We start from the raw sequence: 20,346 nt of genomic DNA, 5'->3' as shown, positions 1-20,346 counted from the left end.
CCACTGTGCTTTTAACCCATCACAAGCTATGCCAGCTCTGCTCTAGGCTCATCACTACTGAAATACCCTTCTTGTAAAAAGCTGGAATCATGTGAGTATAAATTCTAACTTGGTTCTGCTGTATGTTCAGTTAAGCAAGGACAACAGATTAATGTGAGTTTATTTTTCTTAATAGTACATGCCATTCTGGACTATCATTCTCCTCTTTTATATTGCCACCAGACTTCAAGGATATACTGTTCACTATTTGCTAACGTTATAACAGACTGATTTTATGTATTGGTTGATGGTTTCTGCATTCAGTGGTCATTTTAGTTATTCCTTGCAAAGACTCTGTGAAAGGTGTTCTATAAAATAAATATTTACCCATTTTTAAAAGGGCGACACGGTGGCGCAGTGGTAGTGCTGCTGCCTCTCAGTAAGGAGACCTGGGTTCGCTTCCCTGGTCCTCTATGCGTGGAGTTTGCATGTTCTCTCCGTGTCTGCGTGGGTTTCTTCCGGGTGCTCTGGTTTCCTCCCACAGTCCAAAGACATGCAGGTTAGGGGCATTGGCGATCCCAAATTGTCCATAGTGTGTGCTTGGTGTGTATGCGTGTGCTCTGCGGTGGGCTGGTGCCCTGCCTGGGATTTGTTCCTGCCTTGCACCCTGTGTTGGCTGGGATTGGCTCCTGCAGACCCCCGTGACCCTGTGTTAGGATATAGCAGGTGGGATAATGACTGACTGACTGACTTTTAAAAACATCGATTTATCCTTTCATCCACTTATACAGCTTTGGGTTATGGAATGTGGTTAGTTTATAGTCACCACTTAATTTAAGATTTATCTGTTTTAAATGTGTGAGAGAGTTAATCACAATTACCTGTTATGATATTTTTGAACCATGACATGAATTACTTTGTGCTCTAAAATAAAGGTTAAAAATTAATATAAAAAATATATACAGTATATATATTTGTTGTAGGAGTGAGATTTAGAAAATCCCATAAAGTAAGCACAAGTTTATTACTAGAATTTACTTTTACTCCTATGTATGCATTATAAAAACTCCAAAAGCTTCTCAATTATCATCAGAAAATTGCCAAAAGTGGGGTTATGAAAGTTGCACATTAATCTGTAACTGTGTCCCTCTACACAGCTTTTACTTGCAGTATAGAAGCTCTTTGTAAGCTAATTTTTTTGTCAATGGAATTCCCATCCAGCCATTTTTGAAAAGCTTCCATTATATTAAAGTGTGCTGGAGAACTGGAACCCACTCCAGCATGCTTTTCCATTATAGGGCCCACTTAAGCACAATTTCACTCCTACTGGGTCAACTTACAGTCAAAAATTAATTTCACACAAATTCTGATGTGCATGAGAATTAAAACCTGATTCATGGAACAGTGAAACAGAGACATTAGTCACTCTACCATTATGCAGCCTTTCTCAATGTACAGTTACAAGTCAAAGAGGTTATGCTTAAGCCTTATAATGCACTAGTGAGGCTTCACCTGGAGTACTGCGTGCAGTTTTGGTTTCTGGGCTACACAAAAAACACAGCAGTGCTAGAAGTAGTCCAGAGGAGAGTAACTAGGCTGATTTACGGCTACAGTGGATGAGTTAAGAAGAAAGATTAAAGGAATAGAACCTTTTCAGTTAAAGCAAATTGAGATTAAGAGGTGACATGATTGAAGTGTTTAAAATGATAGAGGGAATTAGTTCAGTGGATTTAGACTGTGTCACACACGCGTGTTTAGGGGACAACCACAGGGCCTGAATAAATGTAGATCCACGCCGGACCAGGGGGTGGCGAAGTGTGCTAATTCTCTCTTTCAATTCCTTGTGGACCATTCTCTGGAAATCCCGCTCAGTTCTCGGGCAGCCAACGACGTCACTTTCGGTTTCCGGTCCTGATGACATCATTTCCCCTGCAGGGGTTTAAAAAGCCACCATCTTAAGAGGATAGACAGTTCTGTTTTGGACTCTATTGTGTGAACATGTCTTTGCTTTTGAACAGATTTTGCAGCCAGGAAATATTATATGGATGGCTGCCCCAAACCTTCCCAATGTCTCTTGGTCATTCTTGTTACAACTGTTATTTTAAAATGAGTTCATCAAGAACACAGGGACACAGTTGGAAACTTGTTATGGGTAAGTATTGCAAAAACATTAGGAAGTTTTTCTTCACACAGAGAACTACAGATGCATGGAATAAGTTACCAGGTAGTGCAGGTAGGCAGATAGGATTGGTAAGCTTTGTTAAGCTGAGTGGCAGGTTCTTATCAATTTTCTTTTCTAATGTTCTAATTAGAAAAAATAAACTATGTTTCAAAAGGTCTATCCATCCATCCATCCATTTTCCAACCCGCTGAATCAGAACACAGGGTCACGGGGGTCTGCTGGAGCCAATCCCAGCCAACACAGGGCACAAGGCAGGAACCAATCCCGGGCAGGGTGCCAACCCACCGCAGGACACACACAAACACACCCACACACCATGCACACACTAGGGCCAATTTAGAATCGCCAATCCACCTAACCTGCATGTCTTTGGAATGTGGGAGGAAACCGGAGTGCCCGGAGGAAACCCACGCAGACACGGGGAGAACATGCAAACTCTATGTTTTCACTTAATCAGGCTTTATTGTATATATCACCTTTTTTTGATATAAGCACCTTTACAAAATAACATTTAAAGCAACATTGACTCCTGTTCATTAACTAATTAAGATCAAGGTTTTGCCAATGTGGTCTCTTACCTGCACCAGGACACTCCTTCGCACATAATCCATTGAAATGGGAGTCCTCTTGTCAACATAACTTTCATCCAAGTATTTCCCATTCTTTAGTGTCTGTACTCCCTCATCACAGCAGCTTGGTTCACTGTAGGCAAATGCGCGGGCTGTGAGAAATAAAAATGGACATCATACCTTGCTAGAATAATTCAATTCCCTATTTTCTTCATTTGTCTAAACCTTGATATAGTCTAATCAACCTTTCATTTATTTTCTTTTATTTTTTAACTGTTGTCATCTTGATATCTCTTTAAATAAAATTAATTTTATCCAATGAAGCATTTGAAATATAACACAGGGATAAAATTGTATGGATTTGAGTTATTACTTTAAAATGAATTATTCAATAAGACGATGACAACACTGATGGAGTCTGGTTAAGTTAGTATAAAGCTACACTTTGGGGACCTTCACATATTAGCTCTTTGACATTGTGGAGACGTTTGTGTGAGTAATAAAACTTGTCAAAGACTAACCAAAGAAATCCAGCGTCAGATATAAACCCAGTCTCCCTTTATACTGCACTTTAGTGCTTGAACCCTGTGAGATGTTACACTGAGATCATTATAAATGGTGGGTGGCTTCTTCTTTTTCTTCCTATGTAGTTAACACTCTAAATTATAATCAACATGCAAAAAAAAAAATGATCAGGTGTATGGTAAAAGGATGAGGAGGACAGTATGGACATTAATGATAAAACACTGAATGCATGAATAAATATTTTATAGAATGCCTTTAACAGCAAGAACTGTTCTAAGGCTGCTGTTAAACACAATTAAATAATCTAAAAATGTCATTGTTTTAACTGATTTTATACTGAATTATACTGTAAGTACTGAAATATCATGCAGTATTTATTGATTTTACCATAGAAAAATATATACAACAAACAGTATGAAAACAAATCGGTTTATATTTGACAATATATGCTTTTACAGAAGGACCAATGGTTGGACTGAGCAAAAATAACTAGCACAAGTGCAAATATCTGGTAAGAGAAAAGTTAGTGTCTTCACTAATACTGTATAAAATGAGATCATCCTCATTATCCATAGCCAGCTACGATGAGTAGCCTGCATGAAAGGCATTTTATTCCAGACAGAGAGAGAAACATTTTTTTGTGAAAATATTTTTTACATAAAATAAACATAGCTTAGTTTCTAATTTTGCCATGTTCTATACTCACATATTCCAAGAATATCCTGGGTAGGTTTTTTAGAGACACTAAAATGGCCCTGTGTATAGATATGTGCATTTGTGCATGACTGAGCAGTGAAATGGATTGGTGCTCGGTGTAGGATTGATTTCTGCCTTTTATCTAATGCTGCTAGGGATGCCTTTACAATCTTGAACTGGATTATGCACAATAAGACTGTCATTATCACATTATGTCCAGAGGACTCCATGCAGATTTGAGCAGGGCATTTTGACAATGATATTGTAAAAATTCAGAATTCTTTTGTAAAATTCTATACAAATATCAAAATTTATAAGGCCGTTGTATTAGGATCAAATTGAACATATGGTGATTCAAATTAAACAGGTTTTATGATTTGGAATACAGTAGAGATGAACTAACAGAAAAAACAAAACAGTTCTCAAAGTCAAATCTAAGGTTTGCTAAACAAGTTTATTTTGGGATTGTTACCAAAAATCCATAGTAAAGTCAAATAATTCTAAAACAAAAAGATCTACATAAATAGCTTTTTTATTTTTTGTTTTCTTGATAGCCAGTTTTCTACAAGTCTCTTCACTAAGTTCAGATGTTATTCAGTGTGTCGAGCCATTTTTTATAATAATGACCCCATGATGTCACAGATCATGTAAACATGTGCATCACATACCTGATAATCACAGAGCATCATACCAGCTAGATACACAAAATGCTGGTGCCAAAGAAAATTAAATTAAATCTCCCACCGCAGCAAGTGTAACAGTAGACCCAACACTTATTATCATTTGTTATAGAGGTACTTAGGGGAGATCATTGTTATTTTTTGTGTGTTCAAGGTGTCAGCTTTTTCATTCTTTCCTGTCTTCCTCTTGTTTTTAATCACTTAACTAATTTACTGACATTGACTAATTTTAGGTTTTGTGACAAGCGGCAATTTAAGCTTGTCAGACAACCTAATAGCATGTCATGTGACCATGGAAGGAAACTCACAAGAACTTGTGTGGACATGCAAACGTCTAATAGATGGTGCCCCAGCAAATTATCAAAATGGTAACCAATTGCTGTGAGGCAGCGGTAAAATTTTTGTCATTATACTGTCCATTTTAAAAGAAACATTATACAATTTTATGATACCCATGATAATGAACAGGAGAAGGTGGTTAAAAATATACATAATGTCAGATGACTCAAAAACATGACAGTATTATGTTAACAGTAAATACTGTCATCAAGTAACATTTCATTTTAAGATCCTTTTAATCTGCTTCAGAATTATGGCAAGAACCAGTGCTAGAGAAGGAGTCAGTTTATCACAGGGTCTCGTCCCCACACAGCACTGGTTTAATTAACCAAATAGGCACATCTTTGGTAAGTAGCAAATTAGGAAAAAATGTTATTTTACTTTCAACATAAACACTGGATGTTTAAGCACTGTACCAGGAGCAGACAAAATAAAACAAGAGAGCTCTAAGCTGCTGGCCAGTAAAGAGCTGGGATATCAGAATGATGTATGACTTTGCCAGAAAAATGAAGAGCTCTGCTGGGCCGCCTGCTGAGAATGTGGAAATGGCCCTTTTTTGACTGTGTAAATGTGCTAATTCAAGGCTTTTGTCTGTGTTTACTGGCAGGAAAAGATCTCGTGCCTTTAATAGAGGGGACAGCTGGGGAGAGACCCTCAATGTTTGCCTGCAGTGAACCAGAAGCTAATGTGTGGAGCGGAGAATGTTGCATCTTTTCCTGGCCTCCTGTGTTTTTACTTTATTCTGGTTTATTTGCTGACATCCGCCTCCCTCCCTAGCTTCATACGGCAAGAGAAAGAAAGATAGGAATCCAGGGCACAACATTCATTTATCGCTGTACAATGAACAAGTGGGTACCTACTAGCATAATTTTGAGCCAAATTGGCAACGGGGGGTTCCCCCTCCTGCAGAAATTCTGTATTTTCAAAAACACTGGTACTTCCACAAACAGAAATGGAAAGTTTACTAATGTTAACTTTTGTGGAGACATTAAAATGTCCTCAATCACACACCAATCAAATCTTTCATTAATTAACCTCACTTTAGAAAATAACACATGGCCACCATCTTACCTGAAATGTTTGCTATGCCCAAATCACCAAAAGACAGAACAATGAAGGTGGGCTTGGCTTCTCCAGGAGCAATACATTTCTTTCGGGTCAAATGGTGCTTTCCTGGGTGTCCTACAAATTTAACTCCCCGGGGAATTGAGACTTTGACATGAACCTGTTGATGGAAAAAGGTGAGGGGTCACTGAATATGTAAGAGTATCACATTACTCTTCCTTTATGAGAAATTCTAAGAGATGAAAATTAAACCTGTAAAGATACCAGCAGAGAATGTTATACTGTATTTAGAAAGTGAAATTGGGATTCTTCTACATATTTGAAGTTCATTTACTCTAATCATATAAAGGCTACTAAGGGGATCTGTAACAACTGGTAACAATAATATTACCACTTGTCTGTAGCATTTAAGCAGGCGCACTTATAACGAGAAAAAGGCAGAGCCACACATTCATTTTCTGGTTCAATATTGTTTGCTCATGATAGTCACAAGTTGGGACAGAGTCAGGAGAGAAAGGATCTCACAAGCAACATACAAGCTCTACGGCCACTTATAACCTCTTTATAACCTGAGCCCACCGTCACATATACTTTTATAGATTGTATGCTATCAAACCTTTAACTTGTTCCACATTACTTCATTATAATTAAAATTTCTCCCTTAGCTTCAAAAGATGTTAGACATTTTTTAAATAGCTAACTATGAAAACACAAACAAAACTTTAGTTGCTTGTTTAAGCTCTAAAACTAGATGTGTGTTTATGTGCATTATTGTCTGAAACTATAGTATGTAGTTTAAGCATATTAGTATTACATCATTTTAGTTAATCTGTTTTAAAGCTTTGAACGATTGACACAGTAACTGTATATAACTGTTCACAAATAAAATGAGACAGGAGATTATATGAGTTCAGTTAAGAAATAGGCAGGTACATTGTTTTAATACATCAACTAAAGGTTTTATTCACTGAGGGGTTGTTATCAACAACAATTCAAAAGAAGATCATACAGGAGAACCCTTTAGCCCATGGCAGCACATTTTGTTTAGGGGTCTATGTTCCTACCACTTCATTAATTCAAAAGGGTTAGGAAGCAATCACTCTACTCAAGGTACTCATTTTGGAGTCTGCTGTAGAGCAGAATAGCTCTGGTCATTTATACTCACAGTGTCATTCTTGCAGTCACTTACTAAATCTCATTAACACTGAATGTATGTGTGATTACCATATGCAATTCAAGGGTGGAGGTCTAGTGTCATACTAGTCAGGTTGACAGAAATTTGCTAGTCAGATCCAGAAAACACTAGAATAGTTATATCTATTTTGTTATAAACCAGTTAGTGGCTTGGTCCCTGTTATTCCTAAATGAACTGTCACCACTTCTTATGTGCTGTTGTATATTGAGGCCCTTAGTGTCTAGACATGAATTAATAATTAGGTGGTTCTTACAAAGAGCACAAATAAAGAGTCATAGGGCCAACAAAGCCTTTAATTTAGATTGTGCATATAGTCTGGTGCTTTATGGCCATGCTAGCATATGGCTCATTGAGACAAAAGGAAACTTGAAAGTGTCATACTGGTGCAAACAATATAAAGTAATAAGTTACCAAGGTGGATGTTAGTTTGTAATGGCAGCATAACATAACTGTGCCACTATCACTGTATTAATGACACAAATGCATAGCAACAACAATCTCCTAGACAAGACGAACTTCCCTTTACTGTAACAATATGTGCATAATATGATGTGTCTTGATGGTTCTAAATAAAAGTAAATGGCTGTGTTTGTTGTAATGGAGACTTCAGGATCTGAACACATAATTCAAGCCTTGTATTGGTATATATAAGAATCCTCTAGATGTATTTCACTGCAAAAAAAAAAACTTTACAACAGTTATTAATTACAAATGTTCCACTCCTCATTCATAATTCTTTCCAAGTTTTGGAAAAGCAAAATTTATAGCAGTTATTCATCAGTAGTGACCCACTCTCAATTGTAGCTCGTCGTTTAGTTGTGAACTATTTTATTGGAGTTTTTTTTTATTTTAAATCCCATTCTTTTTCCCTTTGATTACTTTTTTGATAGTATTCAATTTTTCTTTCTCTGCCTGGTTTCAGATCATTCCTTCTCTAATGTTGTCTTTGGGTTGCTACACATAGCACTAGTCCTTAAGTGTCTAAACATTAACTGATGGCTGCTTTTGGCAATAACAAACTTTTCCTTTCTTGTAGAAAACACAAAGTCTGTCAGCCCAGAAAATTGCACACAGTTGTAGCTGATGGCCTGGCATATGAGCTGTAAACTTCACCTACGGAATGCCTAGTCTAGAGCATTTGGATGGAAATGTTTTAGTATTAGCTGGTACTGCAAAAGTCCTGTAGCACTGTCTGCGAGAAGCAGTAACATGTATGTACTTAGACAGTTTTGTCTGATAAATTGTATATACTTTTTCTGCATCCTACTCTTTGAAACATGGGCTAGTCAAAAACAGCAACCATGACATCCATTTTCAAAAAACATCCCCTTCAAAATAAATATTTTTTTTTTATTGGGAAACTTTACATAATACAGTATTTGAATTAGGATAATCAAATACAATTTATTCAAAATACCCATGTCTACAGAGTGTATTGACAGAATTGGATTCAAAGGGCCTTTGCTAGTGTAGCATCAGCATATGTCCTAGAGTCAAAGAGACTTTTGTAATGACATCAAAAGTCATTGAGACAAATGCGCATAAAAGAGAGGAGAATATTAATCACATAATACTAAATCAGTTTGTATTTTCGCCTGATAAATGGAGCACATGTGTCACTTACTAATGCTTTGCGAATAACGTTTAGGGAACAAAGATATAATTCCACACACTCTAAGATGCAATAGATTTGGCCTGTGTATTCAGCTTTGATACTGCCGCAGGGCAATAGCAAATGGAGACTTAAAAAAACAATTATATCCAAACATCTGTACACTTGCCAGTAAAGACACATTTCCTGAATTCAACAAGTCATTCCGTTATAGTCAAAGTGATGTCAACAGTTTGCATCTTTAAGACAAGAGCTGTATTGTAGTACTTGGAAAGCATGAGTCATCAGTTAAATAAAAATTATGTAATTTATGAAAAAATTGAATTAATATAATGATCACCTATTATGTCATAAACTTCAATTAGTTTATTCCAATATAAAAGATTTGCATTTGAACAACAGGACTAACATTGTCCAAAGGCTTTCAACATGTAGACACTGCTGGAAATAAAGTAAAGTTAATACATAAGTTTATTATTACGTGAACGTTGTTTTCAGACAAACAGCTTTCTAAAGTTGTTGAAAAGGGCACCCTGCATTTTTTCACATTAAGAACTATTAAAACACATCTGGATAAGAATTGAAGACAACTTAGTTATTAGCTAAACAAACAAGCTTGATGGACTGAATGGTCTCCTCTTGTTTTCCAAATTTATTAATGCTCTTTTGAGATGTTTATAGTAATAAGATTAATTTCTGTTTAATAATGCCCAAGAATTAATTAAAACAATGGGTAATTTTCACAGGAATAAGACCGGTAGCACTATACTTTCATTGTCAAAGGAATGGCCTTTGTCTCTCTTAGGCTTTGGCTCTGTCATTTATCTTTTTTTTTTTTTTGAGCCATAATGCTCAAGATAATGCAATATTACTAGTACAAATGTTATCCGTATCCGTGACAAGTTAAACTTATTTGTATACCAAAATTTTAATATAGCAGTAAACTGATCTCCTCTTTCATCTACAATTTCTCATACATAACTTGAAGAAAAAGATGGCCATAAGCATTTGATTTTGCAAATTAAACCTGATAACCATACTGATGTCTTACCTCTGCACAAACTGGGAGGTAATTATAGACTGTGAGGGGGATTTTGGTCTGCTCTCCACGAACCATACCATATGGCAAGGTGAATTCAACAAAGAACTCCTTGAAGGTCCTCAGCTCAGTCTGCTTTGCAATACCAAGCCCTTTCCCCTCTGAAAGACCAATTGCTTCTGTAACCCAAGTTGTGATGGAGTCTGGAACCTGTAATTGCAGCTTTTCTTCTCCAGATGCTTCACTATAAAAATAAGGTGTGGGGTGAGTGATGCCGTATAACACTTAACTACATGTTTTTGTACTGCATAGCAAAACAGAACCCACAATGGAAACTCACTTAAACAAAGGACAATGTGCATTATCCACACAAAAGGCACTGCAAGTAGTAAATGAACAAGGTTATCAGTGCTGAGAGACCACAAAACAACTCTCAGTTTACCAACCCTGCCCTTCCTTGGGAAAAGCTAATGTAAAAAATTAGGTTAATACTTGATGCAAGCTAACCAAGCAAGCATAATTCAGTAATATTATTGCCATTTGTTTTACTTGCACAGACTGATCCATCCACATATTTATGCTTCTTCGAGTGCAGGGTCATGGGGAGTTGAAACCTATACTGGCAGCACTGGATACAAGACAAACAACTTTGAGCAAGAGATGAGTGACATATCAGGTCACATTTTTGAACAAATCTCCTTAGATTTGTCTACTAACCTGTCTTTGAAATATGAAAGGAAAATAACAGTTTACAGAGAAGACCCAGAAGAAGATGGGGAGAATGTGTAAACCCCTTACGGACAGTGACCAGGCAAATGACTCCACCAATTTGTCATGAGATATGAGGTAATAATTGTAACTACTCCACCATTTTGCACACTCTCATCAGTTTTCTAGACCTAATTTTACCTTTTATGAAGCATGAAGAACAAAGGGGAAGAACAAACACTTCTTGAAAGGCTAGTCCACTGAGGGGCATGCTCAGTCATACCATGCTAATTTAGAATTATCCATTAATCATACATGCATGTAATGGGGACTTGGTAGGGAGGTGGAGTACTTGGGGAAACCCACTAAACACACAAGGATGTGCAAATTAATATATTACAGACTGCCTGGTTTAAGAATCTAGCAGTGCCAGTCTCCATTCCAAACAAGTAAAGTGAGGTTCTAATTAATTAATAGGCTACAATCCATGTAAATTCCATTGGAATATGCAGCATAAAATACATAGGTTAATACTTGCAAGCTAATCATGAGTGAAAGTTTGTGAAACTTTCTCAATTGCTTAGCCATTCTGTTTCTGATATTCACAAGATATTGTTCCAATTTCCATTGAAGTAATTTTATGTAAAATACAAAAGTTTCTACATAGATCCATATAGGCTGAGAGCTAGCATTTTCCATCCACACATTTTCTAAATGTTAGGGTCCCTGAGTGCCATGTCCTAGACATGCAAGAGTCAGCCTTGATTAGCACCCTTATTCATACCAGGTCAACTGATCTAACATGCTTGCCCGTTTCAGTGGGACAGAAAATGCAATACCTGGGGAAATCCACATAGACAATGACAGGCTAGTAACTAAACAAAAGTTCTTAGAGCAGTGAGGTGTCAGCAGAATTAAGAACTCTACCACCATGTCATCCTCATAGCTACAATACATGTGAAATTCCATCCAGGCAAGAGGAATGTGTTATTTCCTGCCGTGCTTATATACTGTATGTCTTCATACTTTAAAAGCCATAGACTTCAGTCCTTTACACCAAATCTATATGGCCTAGAAGTGTGAACTGAACTACTTAAAACCTTCTAGAAACAAAACAGTGTCCATTTATTTGAGTACGAGGTCAGATTAGCATCATCCTCTGGTAGTTGTATTTTCTCAGCACAGGTCACTAATAGTGTTTGTAAGTATTTGTCACAGCAGTCTACATAGCCAGCTTTAAAGTTCATGACTACATTAATAGACTCTCACTATCTCTATAATTCTTAAAATTTTCATAAAGTAAATCTTTACTGAAGTTGTTCTCTCGTGACTCATATACTGTATACGAGAGTTACACTTGAGACTCCAGCAAATGGTGAGCAGGAAAAAAGAACAGCTCCTCTATGAAACAATGTACCTGCTAACTTCTATATCAACAGTCTCCATCTCACAACCATTTCAGTGTCATTATCCCCCCTTCATTGAAGTCTGTTTCGCCTTCTTCATCTTCCCTTCCCCCCTTTTCCAGTCATTCTTCTCTGCTCCACCTTATACTTTCTGTGTAGCAAGAGGAGGTACAAAAACCTTTTAGGAAACAGAATATTGGGAAAGCAGCTGGCCCTGATGGAGTCTCACTTGGTGCTCTTAGACATTGTGCAGACCAGTTAGCACCTGTATTCACTGACATATTCAACACCTCCCTACAGCTGGGTAAAGGTAGCCACTATTATTCCATTTCCCAAAAAAGATTAAATCTCTGAACTTAGTAACTACAGGCCAGATGCTTTGACCATGGTGGTTATGAAAGTAATTGAACATGCTTTCCTAACTAAAGTCCATCACTGACCCTCTTCTTGATCCACTTCAGTTCACATATAGGGCAATTTGTTCAGTGGAGGATCCAGTTAATTTATGCCTCCACTACACTCTTCAGCATCTGGACTTGCCTAACACCTATGTGAGGGTCTTGTTTGTAGATTTCTGCTCAGCCTTCAATACCATTGTTCCGGAGTTGCTTCAGAGTACACTAATCTACTCAGATGTACCCTATGGAGTCTGCCAATAGATTATGAGTTTCTTGACAGGCACGAAGCAGTATGTGAGACTGGGCCCTTATATAATCGGGTCCAATGTCAATTAGCATAGGCTTCCCCCAAGGCTGTGTTCTTTCACCCCTCTTGTTTTCACTTTATACAAATGACTGCAGATCCATAGATAAATCTGTAAAAATCTTAAAGTTCGCAGATGACACTACTGTAATAGGTCTCATTTCCAATAATGACATGTCTTCCTATCAACCAGAGGTGGGCCATTTTGTAGAATGGTGTTCTTGTAACAACTTGGAGCTCAATGCTATTCAGACAGTAGAAATGAGGACTGATTTTTTTACCAACAAGTCATTAACTATCCACATTTGCAAAATAATGGCCATAGTGTGTCTGTGGTTCAGTTGTTTCATTTCCTGGGGACTATTTTCACTAATACATTAAATGGGTCATGCACATCATCTCCATCCTCAAGAAAGCCAGGCAGAGATTGTTGTTCTTTGCAACAGCTTAAGAAGCTTGGCATATCAAGGCATGTATTGTTAAATTTTTACTCAGCCATCATTGAGACTACTGTGACATCCTTCTTTCTACTTCTTCACTTTCTAAGACTCAGTTGCAGAGGGTGATTTATTCAGCTAAGAAAATCACTGGCTGTTGTCTCCCGACATTAAAAATTCTGTTCATCACCAGAGTGAAAAAGACAGCAGGAAAGATTGCAGCTGACTCCACCTACCACAGCAGCCATCAGTTCATTAAACTGCCATCACAAAGAAGGTACAGGTCTATCGTGAACCAAACTACACACCATCTCCACAGCTTCTTTCCTCAAATTATTCAGATCCTAAATAAACTTACGTAAGGTTATTCCTTTCTGTTTTTGCAACATATAACTGGAACCATGCTGTTTCTCTATTCGCAAATAATTCATACTTGCTCATCTTGTACTATTTGATAATCTGAATTATTGTGTATAGTTGTCTATTTATTTGAGCTAACTATTGAAGTTTGCAAATGTTTTGTTCAAGAAATTGTTGTATTTGTATAGTGGTTTGCACAGTGTCAGGTTACTGGTGTGTTGAAATTATATTGTCTTGAATTGGGAATGTCTTGTGTCCCATGTTTTGCACCTAACCAAAGTCAATTCTTGTATGTTTTACATGCTAGCAATAAAGTGATTCTGATTCTGATCTGAAAAAAAAAACATGGTGCAAATGCATATGAAACCAAAACTAGTCAAATCCCAGTACATTCCCACGTTTATATGCTTATATATACTGTGTGTGTGTGTATATATATATATATCTATATATATATATCTATATATATATATATATATATATATATATATATATATATATATATATATATATATATATATATATATACACACATATATATATATTCATTCCCCTGCCTCACTGCCATCCCACGACCTGGCCATGATTCAAACCTGCTTAACTAGACAATTTGCTGCAGCTGATTCCCCCTCTCTACTCAATTCCACTGGGATTTCAGTTTATAAGCAGTAATAATGTTTTTATATTCACACATGAGAACACTTACTCCTCTGGGCTTCTGGCCAAGCGATGCAATCATTGTAACCATTAGATGTTTTTTGGCCTTGTATTAAAACTGTTTAGTGAGGAAGCACCAAACCACAACAATGGACACTCCTGGCAACAAGCCCCTTCTAGACCCTAATACCTAGGTAGGAATTTTTCTAACCCAATTTTAATATGAAACACAAAGTATAAAAGTAAAAATCAATTAAGTAAAGAAGATACATACATATGGATCAGTCATAATACTCCAGTGTGGTGGAAATTAATTATACCATTTTGGGTAAACCTAGTTCTGAGCCTGAAAATCCTGGTGGACAAAAAGTTTAATTTTACTTACTGCCTTACAGAAAATTTCTCTGAGGAAATCCCTTCACAAGGTAGTTTGTTTCCTGCTGCTCACTCTGACAGTTAGTCTTGCTTTAAAACTATTTACTTTGGATGCACTAATCATAATGTTTAAGACTAACTTTCACTATAGTGTACACTGCACTTTATATCTAATTGCATCACATTCAAGGGCCACTTTCAACATTCAGCAATCCAAAGGAGCTCATGTTCACAAATTACTTGCAAACTGATCTTTAATTTTTTTAATTATAAATAGTGTGGTATGAATTATCATATTTTTCATATACATCTCTAAAGACGTGGCAGGCAGTACAGCAAGATTTATACGAATTTGTTAGAATCGCAAGACTGCATGTTTAGACCTAAATTATGATTAAAAACATTAGTAATTATAAAAATCATTCTGCTGTGGTGTTCTTTATTAAAAGGTCTGGCTGTAGACAACTAAAAAATAGTTTGGTAGGACAGCAATGTGATGCAGTGATTAACCCTTCACAGACCTGTAGCTCAAGTAGATCGGTCAATTAGAATTGGAAATGTTTAAGTGAGTGCGGGTGAGATGCTTAAATGTGCTCAGCGTGGTTGGTCGCAGTCCTAGTATATTGTGTGCTCTGTTCCTCCACACTCTATAGTGGAAAAAAGAGGATCAGAAAATTAACGAAGGAAATAAGAATCTGCACTCAATGCCCTGTTGAAGGACAGTGTTTTACTTTAAATATCTCTTTGTTGTTTCCACAACATTATTTTTGTAAAGGAATTCATTTTGTGAGTTTGGAAGAGTTTCAAAGATCTGTTAATTCAGAGACACCCCAGCTGCACAACAAATCTTTTTATTAAAACATTCATACAAGCTCAGCCTCTAATCAATGAAATTTTTTGATTGCTCTTTACAGCATTCTCCCTAATTACAGTATATGTCTACTCAGTTATGCAACCATGACAAGTCATGTTATGAGGATGTACTGTTTGATTGCTTCAAATGTTATCCTATCACAGAAGATAGTAGACCATAAAACAATTAAAAATTTAATCACTAATGTCAAATTGAATGTGGATAGAGGGATGATTATTAAAAAAAAAAGATTACACCCAAAGCAAGTGTTTTGATTTGCATGAAAAGCAGCATATAGAAGTGACACGTTAAAAAGAAATTACAATAAAAACTAGGACCAGTTAACTGTTCAAGAAAAGGACTAAGCAAAGGATTGTTAGTATCAGACATGTCACCCTATGGTATCATTACAAACAGTTAAATGCTGTAACATGATTTTAAACAAGTGCCAAACTATGTTTTGGAGCACATCAAATTGCTCATTGTGCAGCCGTCCCTTCAGAGAAAAACCAGTCCCCACAAAAATTGAAACAGACTGTGGTTGTCATCCCAGAGTGTTGCACATTTGTGCTATTGGTAATGATGGTAGCAATATCATACAGACTATCCCAGGAGATCACTGCATACACATGTGAGGTCAGGCACTGCCCTGTTGGAAAAGGACACCAGAATGGCCTACCATCTGATTACCACTTTGTCATGTAGTAAGACCAATCTTAAAAAGCAGAAGAGGTGACTGTAGTCAATAGTGCCCCAGAGTGTAACTGCCAGCTTGAATGGCATACTTTTCTATGATGCTGTCAGCTTTGAACTGTTGCCAGTTGTTTCCATGTGCAGATCTTTTATGTGATCCAGTAGTGAAAGCTTTGGACTTTGGACACCTATAATGCTGCTGCTGCTATAAATTTCTGAACAACTCTCTCTGTAACCATAACTAATTCACTTTCTCTGCCTGTGTCAATTCAAAGTGGTAATACAGGTATTGTGACAGTCTGCCATGCAGTCTGTCAGTCCTCTCATGATACTCTTCCTTGGAATGTATCTTACCCTTGCTAATGGTCCTGACAGCATTCCTACAATTATTTCCACTAGCAAGATACCACCTCATTTTTTTTACAGCCAGTATGTGCAGTGTTGTGTCAGGTTGTTCACCCAAAATCATGAACATTAGCAGCTCATACAACTGACAAACTTGTTATCATGTAATTTTTAATGTACTGTAGTAGAAGCAGCACTAGCATACCATTGTCAACACAATCCTATCCTGCCTGATAGTTTCCATTTCATACAGAGCTCAACCGACAACCCTCATGTGGTACATGTTTACACAATGGACGTATAAACTTAATAATTTTTATTAAATGGCCATAATGTTCTCACACACGCTTTTTCATGATAACGAACCCATTCTTTCTGAGTGTAACTATTTTTGGTTGTGCTATGTACAGTATATCCATAATGGATTTCTGAGGTGTATCACTGCCAGTGTAATGCTTAGTGTGAGCTTTACTAAAACTGAGAGAAATACATTCTTTCTCATAATGGGTGCAGCACAGGGATACTTAAATGTAAAGGTGCCAAAGTGATTCTTCAGAAGAATGCTTTAGGGAACCATTTTTGGTTTCTAGAAGAACCACCCAAGTGTAAGTTCCAAAAAGAACCTTTGTTTAGATATGTAACATGTTCCATAAACAGACGAGAACAGATGATAGCAGAATTTTAAAATTCCAGTAGTTTCCTGATTTTACAATAACACTCTAAGTTCACATTTTTTTGATCTGTCAGTATCAAGCTATACATTAAAGAGTTCTGTTTTGTCCACATATGAAGAACCCTCCCAAAGCCGAAGAAACTGTTTATTATGCAAATAATTCTTCCCTGAATTAAATGTCTCACTGTCATGCAATGGTCCTACTAGGAACACATGATGCAGTATTTTGTTTAAGTCTATCTGACCCTTTTTGATACAGCTACAGTTCTCCATGGTCTAACAAACATGTCCTTCACACTAGCAGTAGACTGAAACTTACTGATCCACTTTAAAATAGTGAGACAAGAATCGATTCTTCCTTGCCAAGACACATTAAACTTAATACAAAAATCCTTGCACTTCTATTACAGATTTAGATTTAATGTATGTTAAAATAGCAAGCACATAATGAGGCACTGACCACTTGTCCATAGCCACTGAAATTGCATTATGCATATACAGTAACACTGCATTATATATGTCCTCACGCTATTCACACCCCCTACAACAACACCTCAAAAATCATTACAAAATCATTTTTATTTCAACATTTCAATCTAGTGCTGCTATCCTTTCACTTCACAAACTTGTCTGTACCAGACCCGTCTCTCTTCCCCTTTCTTTGATTGTTTCACAGGTGGTGAGGAGACAGTACAGTTGTAGGAAATATGTATTATATTTTCATTCCATAGCAATGAAAGCTCCCTCTGATGCATCAATGGCATTGTTCATAGGTTACATTTCAGATTGCACACTACACTAATAAACAATGTGACAAATTGACAGATCAGTTGCTACAGTATTCAAACTTGGAGCTAATTTTATTACATAATAGTGTGACAATCCATCACAAGCATTTCCAAGACTCAGTTTGGGTTGCTGCACAGATTTTAAAAAACACTTCACACTATCAATAAATATATAATGTAAAAGAAATTGAGTTTAACATCATGTTACACTAATCAGTATTCTGTAACAAAAAGACTTCAGTTATGTTTAGGGACTTTAAGAATTCCTTTGTTCTCATCTTATTGGAGTAGCTTTCCATTATTGATTATAGCTCCCCAAAATCTTTCAACTATGCAGTGACACTTTCAGTGTAACACACCACTTTTAATTTAGTCATGATTAAGGTACACTAAAAACACACAAGACCTAATAATTTCCATATCTCCACTTCAATCACAATTCGCAGCTGGTGCTGAGAATTACTCACAGGCAGCATGTACTCAGTTCAGAAGCAAAATGGAGTAAGAGGACTACTGCCTGTATTTCTCGGCCATCCTTTTTTGAAGAACATCTGCTCAGCCCTCTGCTCCTGTGTTTCCCAAGATTAATACTGACAATCCTAATAGGCCCCAGTGGTCACAAATCACTTTCCTTTGCCTAGATGCTTAAATGTAGCAAGAATCACCGCTGCCAAAATAATTCACACAGGAGCATTAAAAGCATTGGTTTACTGAAACTCCCAGCTAGAAAAAGTCTTCCATCACTTAGTATATAATTCAAGAACCACCAGAAGAAAATATTACAACCTGTAGAATCCAAAAAATATGAAAACAAAAATGTGGAGGCTCAGTATTTAAAAACAGATACAGAAAAAGGAAATAACATACCCAGGTTTACTAAAGACCTTAGAGGTAAACTGCTGAAGATTACATCTCACATTAAAAGCTGGAGTTATTTTAGTTTTGACATACATGTTCATTCTCTACAACGTATGTCCTGAACAGATATAATTTTTTCGTGTTTTCCTTCCAATTGAGTCCTGTATTGCTGACATAAATTGATAATTTGATAAATTTGATTTCATTGTTGATGTAACAACCTGGGGTATTTGGTAGCATTACAGCAACCATTAGGACCTACCATCACAATGGCAGAACCTTCTCATTTGGAGGAAGATGGCATCTTACTTGTGTTTGTTTTACATTTGCTAATTTTAATAATTATTAATTTGTATAATTGTATACTTTTGGCCTCTGTTGAATTACTATGATAGTAAAAAAAATACTCCATAATCTAAATGTGCATATATTTATTAATAGATTTAATACAAAACTGGCTAGGCTGGTATCCATGTATTTCTTCATCCCTGATTCCTTATAATTAAGGACTACGCAGCTAAGACAACTTTTCCCCATCTTCCTGGGAGAGTTGTGCTCTCCCTGGCAAGTAGGGATCTCTCATAAATGCCCTCTAACTTAAAGGAAACCAAATTTGTTACCAAAATGGCTTACAGTCCTTTGTGGCCCATATCATTTGAAGTGGGTAGAATGATGGGTAGAATTTGAACTGGAGTGGCACCAATCTATTGGAAGAATGAGGAGGTCAGTTCATTTTTTAAACAAGTGAATGGGGAGGCAGGGAGTTTAGGACTTCACATGAATGGCTGCCCATTACTGGAAAAACAAATAGACAAGATAACTTAGAAATTTCTAGCCCAAAGTTAAAGAGCCAAAATAAGATAAATAATACATTAATACAGTGATCCCTCGCTGTATCGCGCTTTGCCTTTCGCGGCTTCACTTTATCGCGGATTTTATATGTAAGCATATTTAAGTATATATCGCAGATTTTTTGGTGGTTCGCGGATTTCTGAGGACAGTGGGTCTTTTAATTTCTGGTACATGCTTCCTCAGTTAGTTTGCCCAGTTGATTTCATACAAGGGACGCTATTGGCAGATGGCTCTCTTTCTCTCTCTTGCGCTTTCTCTGATCCTGACGTAGGGGGTGTGAGCAGGGGGGCTGTTCGCACACCTAGACGATACGGACGCTCGTCTAAAAATGCTGAAAGATTATCTTCACGTTGCTACCTTCTGTGCAGCTGCTTAGTGAAGCGACATGCTGCAAAGTGCTTCGCATACTTAAAAGCTCAAAGGGCACGTATTGATTTTTGCTCTCTCTCTCTCTCTCTCTCTCTCTCTCTCTGCTCCTGACAGAGGGGGTGTGAGCTGCCGCCTTCAACAGCTTTGTACTGGCGGTGCTTCGCATACTTAAAATCCAAACAGTCCTATTGATTTGTTTGCTTTCTCTGTCTTTATGACAGTCTCTGCTGCTGACGCACTCTCCTTTGAAGAGGAAGATATGTTTGCATTCTTTTAATTGTGAGACAGAACTGTCATCTCTGTCTTGTCATGGAGCACAGTTTAAACTTTTGAAAAAGAGACAAATGTTTGTTTGCAGTGTTTGAATAACGTTCCTGTCTCTCTACAAC

At 37.0% G+C, this 20,346-nt stretch overlaps 1 protein-coding gene across 3 annotated transcripts in view; it reads right to left on the bottom strand.

Annotated features, from left to right (window-relative positions):
- Window positions 1-20,346, bottom strand: part of cpamd8 (C3 and PZP like alpha-2-macroglobulin domain containing 8) — a 145,481-nt gene that overhangs the window by 74,294 nt on the left and 50,841 nt on the right. For all 3 annotated transcript variants that reach the window (XM_028816390.2, XM_051935236.1, XM_051935237.1), the window contains 3 exons: window positions 9,894-10,125; window positions 6,042-6,195; window positions 2,740-2,882 (listed from right to left, as the gene is read on the bottom strand). In XM_028816390.2, coding sequence (XP_028672223.2) covers window positions 2,740-2,882; window positions 6,042-6,195; window positions 9,894-10,125 — 529 coding nt within the window. The remainder of the gene's footprint in view (window positions 1-2,739; window positions 2,883-6,041; window positions 6,196-9,893; window positions 10,126-20,346) is intronic.

This window comes from Erpetoichthys calabaricus, chromosome 12 (genome assembly GCF_900747795.2).
Source record: "Erpetoichthys calabaricus chromosome 12, fErpCal1.3, whole genome shotgun sequence".
NCBI lineage: Eukaryota > Metazoa > Chordata > Cladistia > Polypteriformes > Polypteridae > Erpetoichthys > Erpetoichthys calabaricus.
This window is presented reverse-complemented; position numbering and strand designations above follow the sequence as displayed.